This window comes from Lynx canadensis, chromosome A2 (genome assembly GCF_007474595.2).
Source record: "Lynx canadensis isolate LIC74 chromosome A2, mLynCan4.pri.v2, whole genome shotgun sequence".
In the NCBI taxonomy this organism is placed as follows: domain Eukaryota; kingdom Metazoa; phylum Chordata; class Mammalia; order Carnivora; family Felidae; genus Lynx; species Lynx canadensis.
Window position 1 is genome coordinate 140,723,578 of NC_044304.2, and position 12,252 is coordinate 140,735,829.

General features: G+C 38.7%; 1 protein-coding gene across 1 annotated transcript; it reads left to right on the forward strand.

Annotated features, from left to right (window-relative positions):
* The first annotated feature begins 4,446 nt into the window (after positions 1 to 4,446).
* Positions 4,447 to 11,411, forward strand: LOC115500794 (hyaluronidase-4-like). Its single transcript, XM_030295507.1, has 3 exons — positions 4,447 to 5,367; positions 8,959 to 9,048; positions 10,965 to 11,411. Exons 1-3 carry the CDS (start codon positions 4,447 to 4,449, stop codon positions 11,409 to 11,411), a joined length of 1,458 nt encoding a protein of 485 aa, XP_030151367.1.
* Positions 11,412 to 12,252: the final 841 nt, after the last annotated feature.

A 12,252-nucleotide genomic window follows, 5' to 3' on the forward strand; every position in this document is an offset into this window, starting at 1 on the left:
CAAAAACCGGGAAGACTCAGCCCCAATCCAAAATACGCACCCACCTATGATGTTATGATTTATAATAAGAAATATATGTTTGATCTTCATCCTGTTTTTGTTACAGAGCTCCTAAAACCCTTGCAATTTCTTGGGGTGCCTGGGTGGCTCAGCCGGTTAAGGGTCCCACAACTGACAGAGAGGAGCCGGCTGGTATCCTTTCTCTTCCTCTCAGCCCTTCCCCCACTCCTGCTGGTGTACTCACTCTCTCTCAAAAAATAAATAAGTAAAACCCTTGAAGTCCCCCCCCCCCAACCCCCAGAGGGATAAAGGTGTCTCTTGTTATGTCAATGAGGTGACCTCAGACGCACCTCTGGAAAGGGGCTGGTGACCTGGGAACCGGCCACTGTGCTCAGAGGGCTGGAGCTTTCCACCCAGCGTTTTTTAGAGACCAGTTCTCAAGGCTTCAGTTTGGTTTAAAAGCCTCAGCCAAGTGCTCCTTGTGTTTAAGAAATGGGAAGGGACAAAGTTGGTCCAGCTATTCCATAGGCACTCCTTTAGTTGGTGGTCCTATGGCTGTTCTATATGTACCTCTGCCCCTGGACATTTTGGTGGGAGAATAATATTAGTGTGGTTCTAAAGTGGCTCTAAAGCTGTGGTGGCCTACGGGCCAAGCAAACCAAAATCTAACGCCTCAAGATAACAAAATTGAGACCTAAAGACAAACACATTACAGCCAGCTAGACCTTTAAGCTATAGCCAATCAATAATTGCCTTGCTCTGGGGCTCCTGGGTAGCTCAGTCCATTAAACATCCGACTTTGGCTCAGGTCATGATCTCAAGGTCTCTGAGTTCCAGCCTCACATCGGGCTCTGTGCTGACAGCTCAGAGCCTGGAGCCTGCTTCATGATTCCATGTCTCCCTCTCTCTTTGCACCCCCCCCCCCACTCCCTCTCATGCTCTGGCTCTCTCTCTCTCTCTCTCTCAAAAATAAATAAACATTAAAAAAAATAATTGTCTTGCTTTGCTTTCACCTTTTCCCTATAAAAGTCTCTACCAGAGCTCCTGTCAGTAGACTTCTCCCTAAGCACTTCTGGCTTGGTGCTGCCCCATTCAAATTGGCTTTTGCTCAAATAAACTCAAACTATTTAATATGCCTCAGTTTACCTCTTAACAGTTCATATAATTTCTTTTCCCCAAATTTAAAGCCTATATGATAAAAAGCAATTTCCCTACTTATTTCTGGAAAAATTATAAAACCTCATAAGCTTTTTAGAGAATTTTTGTTACCTCCTTTTCTTTGGGTACAGATATTTAAATAATTTGAAATTGGCCTAGCTTGTTGTTTTATTCAAAATTGGAAATACAGGTGAATTTGAGCAAAACACTCTAGTGAGTCTAATCTGATTTAATCATCCTCTTTCTTTTTTGGAAAACTATTACTATTTCTCTGAGAAAATAAAAACCATAGGGGCGCCTGGGTGGCGCAGTCGGTTAAGCGTCCGACTTCAACCAGGTCAGGATCTCGCGGTCCGTGAGTTCGAGCCCCGCGTCAGCTCTGGGCTGATGGCTCGGAGCCTGGAGCCTGTTTCCGATTCTGTGTCTCCCTCTCTCTCTGCCCCTCCCCCGTTCATGCTCTGTCTCTCTCTGTCCCAAAAATAAATAAACGTTAAAAAAAAAATTAAAAAAAAAAAAAAAAAAGAAAATAAAAACCATAAATAACCTGCAGGTAAAACAAAAGCAAAAACACAAAACCAATTTGAATGCCTTCAACAGGGCTCCAATTATCAGGCAAACAAGACCCTGGCTTGACAGAAAATTTCATCTTTGCTTGGAATCCCCCACAACATATTTTAAGAGGCTCTATAGTATAGGTATAAAACCTTGTTGTTTTTAAGTTTTTAGTTCATTTATTTATCTATCTATCTATCTATTTAAAGTAATCTCTACACTCAACTTGGGGCTCAAACTCACAACCTGGAGATCAAGAGTCACATACTCTTCCAACTAAGCCAGCCAGGCGCCCCTAAACTTGTTGAAGTTGTAAACCCCAAAGAGATTTTTTTACTGGATCCTAATAATGCATTGTCATAATAAAGAGTGGTGATTTTATCGTATGTTAAAAAAACCACAAGATTTTCTGTCATTGAGTGCAAAGAATGAAATCCCCAATCACACATGAATTTGGACTTTACACACACACACACACACACACACACACATTTAGAACCATCTTAATAAGTTTACATTTCAGTGGAAGAAAATGTATAACAAAAGCATGATAAAACCACATCTTTCTCACCTTTGACACAGTTCTTGGCAGAACTGAAAAAGAGGCTCACAGAACTCTGAATGCTATTGGCAAATGATGCCCTGTCCCCCTAATACTTCTCACTGCAAAAATCTAAGATACCAATGACAAGTAGGTTACCATTAAAACGGATTATTTACTTCCCTTTAAGAGTCCATCAGAACTCACTCCACCACGCCTTTGATGCATAAAACCCCAACTCCCAGGTTATTTTTATCACTTGTACTTTTCTCTCTGTACCTTCACATAGAGCCAAATTCACATCACTCCCTGAACCTGGCCAACTTGTCCGTTATGTCCTTTGTCACTTAAAATCTGTAATCAAGAAAATCCCCTAGATCATAAAATGATCCGAGCAGCCCGGGATCCGAGCTATCCTCCACCTAGTCCAGACCTTAACCCACAGCTTTTATAGTGAGGGGCATGGTGGTGAGATCAAAAGGTAATTATCTAAAGTGGCACCACCTGTGCATGATAGGCTTTCTACTGATTCTCTAAGGAGGAGCGTTCTGTGCACCATTTAAGGGGAGATCAGAGCAAGTCTTCCCACATTCCAGTCAGGGCTTACATTAGCATCCATGGGGCCTGGAACACGTAGCCCCAAGGGAGGTCATTGCCTAGGCATGAACAAGATGGCGGGCCAAAGATGGAGTCCGTGTTGTCAGCGCTCCTACAGATTCAATGAACAAAACCCAAAGTGTGTGTATGCGTGTGTATGTATGTATGTATGTATAAATAAATAAATAAATAAATAAATAAATAAATTTAGATCAGATTTATATTCTGAATAATAAAAATGTCTAGAAAATGGAATAAAATCTCAGTAAGCATCACAAAGAAACAATTGTATTTAAAAATTCACACTGTTTAATATTGCATAATTTTGTTACTGTAGTAGAAGTTCATTATAAAATGCATACTAGGGACCAAGATAATGCCAAAGTCTTTACAATCTTAGGGTGCGATTTTATGAGTTAACACATGATTTTGGTTGGTAACATTTCTTGAGTTTAATATATTAAATAAAGACAGCAAGAACTACACAAGAAGTAACATATGACTCTCAAAAAGATACTGAGTTTAATTACATCAGAGAAAAATTTGTGATTCCTTTATATAAAAAAATATGTACATGATAAAATAATTTGGATATGTAACTTCAACTCTGCTGCTTGCAGAATGAGATCTCATTGGCTGGAATGCATCATTTATTAGGCAGTCCTTGTATTCTGGGAAGATTCTTTGGCAGTTTTTGGTCAACTGACTATTTAGAAGGGGTTTAGAGAGCCAGGTTTCGTTTGAGATTTAACTGGTGAAAATACAGCCCAATTTCTTCAAGAGAAAACCATGAAGTTAAAGAACTAATAGGTTTTTACTCTTCTTTATATACCTGAGAGAAGATAGCACCGAATCCATAATCAACAGCAGGTAAATGCCATGTATGTTTTCTATTTTAGCCTATGCTAATTCCAAAGGTGATTGCTATCTTTTACAAATAGACAAAATGAAGCAAAACCAATGGATAAACAAACGGACAAACACATCTTTGAGGCCAGTGCATTTCCAATAGCAAGCAAGGTATTGCTTACTGCTGGTATCATTTGTTATTTCTTTTATTCTAGTTAATATTTGTTAAAATATCAACATTTGTTAATTTTCAACAGGGCATGCCCTTGGTCACTTTGCCAGTAATCAATAAGGAGATAGGGCAATCCATTCCTAGTTCCCCTTACAACCAAAGTTATGTCTGTACAGGATGGAGTAGATCAATGTAGTCAGAATAATAGGAAATTAAAGCCAGAACATCTAGCATGTAGAGTTGGCATAGCTGAGAATATGTGTGAAAACTTTTACTTTAGTGTTTATTCACTGGATTTTGTTTTCATGTTTTCAGTGTTTTTTTTAAAAAAGCCTCATTTTTCTTCCCTTGGTTCAAATGAAACTATAAATTAATCCTAGAGAGCAATAAACCTTATAAGTCTTAAAAAGAAATTGTTCTACCATTTAAAGAACAGCTTGAACACCATTGTGAGTTTACTTCATTTGCTACTCCCTGTGTAGTGTAAAACTAAAGGGACATTTGACTCCATTGTGTGTGATTTTTTTTCCTCTTCTTGTTTTTAAGGAGACTGCTGTAATGGTGAAAACTACAAGCCATGTATAACCTGTGGATGGCATGGTCAGGAGTGCTGTTGCCCTTGATCAAGTTCACTCATTCAGTCCTCAAACCAGTACTGCCCCCAGTGATCAAGAACCAACCTTTCAACATGTTCTGGGCTGCCCCAACGATGCAGTGTCAACATTTCTTCAATGTGGATTTGAATCTCCCATTATTTAATATTATAGCAAATCCTGTAGAGACTCAGAGGGGGTCAACAATTGCCATATTTTATCCAAATGAATTAGGGTATTATCCTTATTTCTCTCAAGATGGAAAATCCTTTAATGGAGGGATACCACAGAATATGAGTCTTTCTAAACACCTCAGGAAGACAGCTGATGACATTGCAAAAGTTGTCTCTTGGTGGAGATCGGAAGGTCTTGTTGTCATTGACTGGGAAAGCTGGAAACCCCAATGGGATAGAAATTGGGGCAAGAGAATAATATATAAAAACCACTCCTTAGCCTTCACTAGAAACCACCATCCTGATTGGTCAGAAATGAAAGTGAAAACAATTGCCCAACAGGAATTCGAAAGTGCTGGAAGGAGTTTTATGAACACCACTCTTACATTGGCTTTAGAAATGAGACCAAAGTGTTTATGGGGCTTTTATCTCTACCCAGACTGCTACAATTATGATTATAGGACAAACCCACAGATCTACACAGGTAAATGCCCAAATGATGAAATTTCCCGCAATGACCAACTCCAGTGGCTATGGGAAAAAAGTACAGCACTTTATACGTCAATATATTTGGATAAAATATTGAAGTCAAGTTTAAATGCTTTGAAATTTGTTCATTATCGAGTTAGGGAAGCCATAAGGATCGCTGAGATGGCTAGACATGACTATATTTTGCCAGTTTTTATTTTTTCCAAACCATTTTATTTGCATAGTCTTGAAGCTTTGTCACAGGTAAGAAAAAGTAGTCACTCACCTAAAAAAATGGAAATTTGGTACAATGAGTATACAAAATCTGTGAAAAAAATGTTTTAGGGTAATTATTTACCCTTAATAATAGAACACTATTTTATTATTAAAGGTACATATTTCTTCAAATGTCAATCCAGTTCTGAAACAATATCACTGACAATTAGATGTTTACTTAGTTTTTATGTGTGTATGTATGTATGTATTTTCAAATGTTTATTTATTTTTGAGGGAGGCAGGGGGCAGGGAGAGGGAGGCAGGGGTCAGAGAGAGGATCCAAAGCAGGCTCTATGCTGATAGCAGAGAGCCGATGTGGGGCTCAGGCTCACTAACTGTGAGATCATGATCTGAACTGAAGTCTGACACTTAACCAACTGAGCTACCCAGGTGCCCCATGATGTTTACCTAGTTTTTTGGATGATGACTCTTATCAGCTTAGCATTTTCAGGGTTTTCCTGTAGAATAGTTGTCAAGCTTGAGTTACATGATGTAACAGATTAATTTTAACCCTGGAGCAATTTCAGAATCAGCTTTTTAATAAAAAAGAGTAGCACCAATTTTGCAAATCTAAAAGGTATAGAATAAAGCTTGGGTAAAGTATTAATCAATTATAGTTTTTGTTATATTTCATTTTTATGTTTTAATTAAGTTCACTGAAAATAACATAGATTCTATTAATTTTATATTTAAGAGACTACAATGTGATCTAGTGGCTAATATCAAGGCATTAAAAGTGGTTTATGCAAACAGACATTGCCTTAGAAATAACACAAAGTAGGAAGAACAAAGAGGTGGGAATGAGCTTGTTTGGAAGATAATGAGTTTGCAGACACTTGGAAGTGTTCAAGCTTTAGCTAGATTGTCATTTAGATAGGACATTATTGTAGGGATTCAATCACTGGGTAGATGACTAGATAAGAAAACCCTTAAATCTCCATCCATACCTGTGGCTCACATTTCTGTGATTCCAGTGCCCAACACAGACACACGGCCATTGGACAGACAATACACAGCTCATCTTATTAGACCACTTATGTTTGAGATGAGGGCATTTAAAAGCAGTATCAATTATTCCTCAAATATTTTAGAATAAGATCTATTGACCCAAACGCTATTGATTAGACTTGACATTTATATCGTTGAGGATTACTCAGTAATGGGTTGTTTATTCAATATGTTTAGGAGGAAAAGAGTATTAGCATCTTGACAAAAAGTTGGGAGATTTCAGAGTTATCTAATCCACCTCTGACCCAAACATGGATTCTTTCTTATCTGGCCTCTGCTTCAACACTTTTTGATGGGCTCTCCCTATTCCAGAAGAAAAATTGCCATTTTGGGACGATGTTAATTCCCAAAAAGTTCTTGAGTATGTTGAGTCTACTCTGCCCCTGGATAATTCACATCATTAAGTCTAATTCTACCTTCTGGTGTAACCTAGAATAAATCAAATCCTTCTTTGAAAAGTCAGTTCTTCAGGTATTTGAAGACATCAGTCATACCTAGCAGTCTTCTTGATAAGATATTCCTCAAGTAACAGATCTTTCGAATCATGTCACTTTCTCAAATCCTTTTGGGAAAAGACTAGGTTACATTTGTTCATTCCAAAATTATTTATTGAGTGTCTACAATGTGTCAGACATGATATGTTATTAATAATAATAACAGTAGAAACTGATAATAGTCCATACAGTGAGATAGTTTCTCTTGATAGAAAATGAGAGAATGAGATGAACCACATTTTAATAAAAGTCTTTTTCATAACTGCCCCATTTTTGTACTATTAGACATCTGCCATAAATTATGGCTACGTATCATCTCTGAGCTCTACTTTGGAAATCAATAGACCACATACTCAACTCATCAAAAGCTATAGAGGGGGGGCAGATGGGGAGAGAGAGAATCTTAAGCAGGGCTCTATCCCACCACCCTGGGATTGTGATCTGAGCCAAAATCAAGAGTTGGACACTCAACCGACTGAGCCACACAGGTCCCCCTATATTGAAGCATTTTAATCCTATCCTGTTGCCTTCACATATCAAAAAATGAGATGGGTCTTTCTTACCTATTGTCTACATAACATAACTTTCAATGAAATAATTTAAAATATCAGCTTTGCTTGATATATTCTTTCAGAGGTGTCTCAATTTAAGTGAGCGACTTGATTTATATTTAAGGAATGTGATATTAGTATAATAGTGCATTATAATAGAAGGATGATTTCCTTTCTATTGGTATTACCTAGACAAATTGCAGACCACAAGCACTAGTGTTACTGGAGGTTTTCCGTAATGCAGGGAAGTTTTGCTGTGGCGTGGTCACCTTCTCAACCTTGTTTTTGAATACTGTGTCTTTGCACTGGATCTCTGGCTCTCCACACCTCAGAGGGAAGGGAAGAATGTAGGTTCCTTCATCTATCATCTCTCTGTTTCATCCTCCTTTATTCCCCGTTCCTTTGCTCTTGGTCTATAAACATGAACATAACCTCCTCCGTTTCTTGTCTTGGTGAATTATAATCTACTTAGTCACCCAGCTTGAGAGTCAAGCTCCTTTGTCTTTTCATTATCTAATAGGTATCCATCCAAATCACTCTTCAGTCTGCCCCTCTGCTTTGCAAGGACCGACATGGCCTTTGTTGAGACCCTCATCATTTCTCATTGAGCAGTGTCCATCATCTCCTAATGGATGCCCCTTGCTATCTTCTTGGCTTTCCCTTCCAATACATGTGTTATGTGACAGCCAAAAGCATCTATCAAAGTTGCAAATTGGTGGCTTTCCAGTACTAAAACTTTTTTTGTAGTCAAGTCCTAAAAATTCAAAATAGCCTAAAAGACTTTGTATTTAGATCCTATTTATATACAAAGATTCAGATGCCTTCCCTTCTTCCCCAGTCCCCTGTGCTTTACCACAGGAGTTACAGCAGTTCTCTGGGCAGACTATGTTTCTTTTCTACATGTGAACCTCTGCCCTTATTCTTCTACTGTACACCAAATTCTGCTCTCTCTAATCTATCTTATGAATTTGTACTCATTTCAAAAGACATATCTGAAATCTCACCTCCTGAAGAAAGCTTTTCCAGACTCTTCTATGTAGCATTAAGCAGTACCTCTAATCTATATGTCTAATAGGCCAATATAGAACTTAATTTGTTATACTATACTTACTTGATTTTTTTATCACAGCAAACTTTGTTCTTTTTTTTAAAAATTATTATTGTTCAGTGGTTAGAGGTAGTATAACATCAGAGTTGAGACTTCCAGCAAATTATAATTAGTTGTCTTTATGTCTGTCTTAACCATCACACTAAAGTGCTTCCTTGAGGACAGGAACTAGAATCCGTTCCATTTTTACATTCTCAGTGTCTAGTATATTGTCTGGAACATCATAAATATTTATCAAATAAAAGAAAGTCAGTAAGGCAGAATCGCCTTTTCTAATAATTCTCTACAGTGCTTTGTTTCAGAAACAAGGATAACATTATCGATGTGTTTTTTACCACAATTGATGAGTTAAGTCTTATCACTGAAATGTCAATGACTAAGTTTGGCAGAAACTACTTGTGATACTTCTCTTTTTTAGGAAGATTTAGTACATACAATTGGCGAGAGTGCCGCATTGGGAGCGGCAGGAATAATACTGTGGGGAGGATACGAATACTCTGATTCAAAGGTAAGCAGTGATTTCTCCGTCAGCATCTTGAACATTTTCTAGATATTGTTTTTGTTTTAATTTTTCACGTTAGAGCCGAATGGTTATTTGCTCAGATGACTCTAATGAAGTTCAAAGAGTATGGGGACGAACATTGTTTGAAGGCGTACTCTGTAGCAGCCACCTTGGTAAGTCGTAGTGTGGAAAGAGCATACGTTTTTGAATCAGACAGCCCTAAAGGAGAATTCTATTTTTACATTCTAGAAGTATAATCTTAGGCAAGTTAATTCACCTGAGTCTCAGTTTCTCCATCTTAAAAAGAAAAAAAAAAAAAGAGGGGCACCTGGGCGGCTCAGTCCGTTGGGCGTCCGACTTTAGCTCAGATCACGATCTCACGGCTGGTGGATTCAAGCCCCACATGGGGCTCTGTGCTGACAGCTCGGAGCCTGGAGCCTGCTTTGGATTCTGTGTCTCCCTGTCTGTCTGCTCCTCCCCTGCTCACACTCTGTCTCTCTCTCTCTCTCAAAAATAAATAAACATTAAAAAAAAAAAGATACTGAAATAAAGCCTACTCTGCAGGGATCAGTAGATGCAATGATACAATCTATATGTGAGAAAGATATAAATAATAAATTTAAAAAATAAGTATTTTTCATCCATACTAAAGAGGATAGATTTTTCTAAAAATGGTATTTTATTGCCTGATTATCCATGATAGAAACGCTCGTGGGAGGAAAAATATATGTATTATATTAACAATCTGCTCTTGTTAGTAATGCATACACAAAATAACTATTATTTTTCACAACCGACTTTTCGCATGGTCTATTGTTCGCCTGTCACATTGCCTAAGTGAAAATTCTGAACCATAGCTTTTCCTCACTTCCAGGTATTAACAGATAGTCTCATTTTCGGTTATTAAAACATCTAGTCTCCAACATATAAAAGCCAAAGATCATTTGGGATGGAATGAGTTAGGACAATGGGGCTGTTAAGAGCAGGAGGCGTGAAGTTGGGTCGTTTGGGGTCCAGGGCTCATGTTTTGTCACTTACTAGCCATGTGAACTTGAGCAAGTCATCGATTTTACAATTTCTTTATAATAGTATATGTCTCACACGGTACGTGCCAAGTACATGTTTGCTATTATTATGTGGGTAAACATTTCCTGCACCTCCTCCCCACACCGCAAGCTTAGGTCTTAGGTATGGGGAAGAGAAGTATGGGGCAAGTTCTTTGTTCATTTGCTTTAAAGATGGGTGTGGGAGACTGGGTCAGAACGGAGACAAAGTGGGCAATGTAATTTTTATTGATTTGGGGCATTTATGATGATTTTTGTCTTTTGAAGTTCTTCCCAAACAACTGCCGCATAGGTACCGGCTCTTTCTTGCATAAGGGGTCGCTGGCGTTTGGTTAGAGACACCCTCCCGCCTTGTACGCAACTTGCACCCCCAGGGCTCTGCTCCTCAGGCATTGGAAAGCGGAGGCTGGCATATGCTCAGATGGGGAAGGCCGCCAGAGTTGCAGTCTGGGAAGAGGATCAGGAGATCAGATTGGAATGTGTTAAGTTTGAGATGCTTGTGAGACATGCAGGTGGAGACGTCACATCAGTAGGTGGCGATGCAATTGGTTCAGGGATAAAGCCTGGGAGAGACACATCTGGAGTTCTATTTAAAGCAAGGAGATGGGGTGAATGCTTCCAGCGAGGGTATAGCTATACGCAGTCTTAGCAAAGTCTGACCTACAATGTTTCTGCATATTAAGTATCAGTGTTGAAGATATTTCACAATTAAAGTTAAATTTAAAATAACCATACCATATTAATGCTGATGATCTTCCTCCTCAGCCTTACCAAATACAAAACTCCAAGTATTAATACCACCTGTATAAAAGAACCACATTTCAAGAGTGATCTAAATGCATCTCTGTTTTATTACAGAAGGCCTGCTTAACCGTGCAAAAGTCTATCCAAGGGCCATTGGGCCATTATGCAGTTAATGTGACATCTGCAGCCAAATTCTGCAGTCAAAGCCTATGTAACAATAATGGAAGGTGTGTCCGAAAAGCACCTGAGTCCTCCGCCTATCTGCATATGCCTGAAAGCAGCGCTAAGAAATACATCCTAAATAAGAGTTTCAGATTCGTCGTTTCTCCAACCGATAAACTGAAGACAGTAAAGGTCATGAAGAACGGGTTTGCGTGTCACTGTTATTACGGCTGGCATGGGGAATCCTGCCGGCAACACTCTTCAGATCTCTTGAGAGAGAAGAATAAGGCTCCTATGACTAACTTTAAATTTTCAGTGTTTCTCAGCATGACCTTATTTATCATTCTGTTGAATTTTGTTACCCCCTATTGCAATGCCAATTTTTCCTTGAAATACTGAAGAGTAGAAAATGCCGCTTTTTTCCTTTAATCTACTTCTAAATATTTATTGGCTTTAAAGTAAAAAAAAATTATTTTTTAAGTGATCATTGGTTCCATTCCTGGATAGAGTGATTGTTTATTGGGTGCTTAGTTCATGCTGGGCACTTGTGATAAGGAAGGGAACACACAAAATCCCTGACCTTGGGGAGCTTAGATTCTTGTAAGAAATTGAACAATAAATAAATACGTATATATCAAATGGTGATAAGTGCTATGGAAAAGAGCAAAGCAAGGTGAATGGATTAGGGGGTGTCAGGGGCAATAAGCCCCTTGATGAGATGGCCTGAAGGCAGAAGAAGGAGTTGGCAAATACATCTGAGAAGGGCAACCTTGGAATGCGGAATAAGAAAGAGTAAAGACAAAAACCTTTCAGGGCACTTTGGTGGCTCAGTCAGTTAAGCGTCTGACTTTGGTTTAGGTCAAGATCTCGCGCCCCGTTGGGCTCTCTGCTGTCAACACAGAGCCCGCTTGGGATCCTTTGTCTCTCTCTCTCTCCCTGCCCCTTCCCTACTAGAGTGCTCTCTCTTCTCTCAAAAATAAATAAACATTACAACAACAACAACAACAACAACAACAACACCTGTAAATGGGAGCAGATCTGGAGTGTTTCAGGACATCAGGAAGGCCAGTGTGACTGATGCAGGAAGAAAAGCAAACGGAATGGAGAGACAGGTCGTTAACTTCATTTGAACTAAGAGTCTGAGCAAAGGTACTTCCTTTTTTTTTTTTTTTAATAATTAGAAACTTCTGGAGGAAAGCCAGTCAAATAAGATATAATGTCTACATTAAAAAAATAAACA

Excerpts from the sequence above, each read along its gene's own strand:
- LOC115500794 (XM_030295507.1), top strand. The coding sequence starts at position 4,447 with ATGTATAACCTGTGGATGGCATGGTCAGGAGTGCTGTTGCCCTTGATC. Across the intron at positions 5,368-8,958 it reads GTCTTGAAGCTTTGTCACAG|GAAGATTTAGTACATACAAT; the intron begins GTAAGAAAAAGT and ends TCTCTTTTTTAG. Across the intron at positions 9,049-10,964 it reads ACGAATACTCTGATTCAAAG|AAGGCCTGCTTAACCGTGCA; the intron begins GTAAGCAGTGAT and ends GTTTTATTACAG.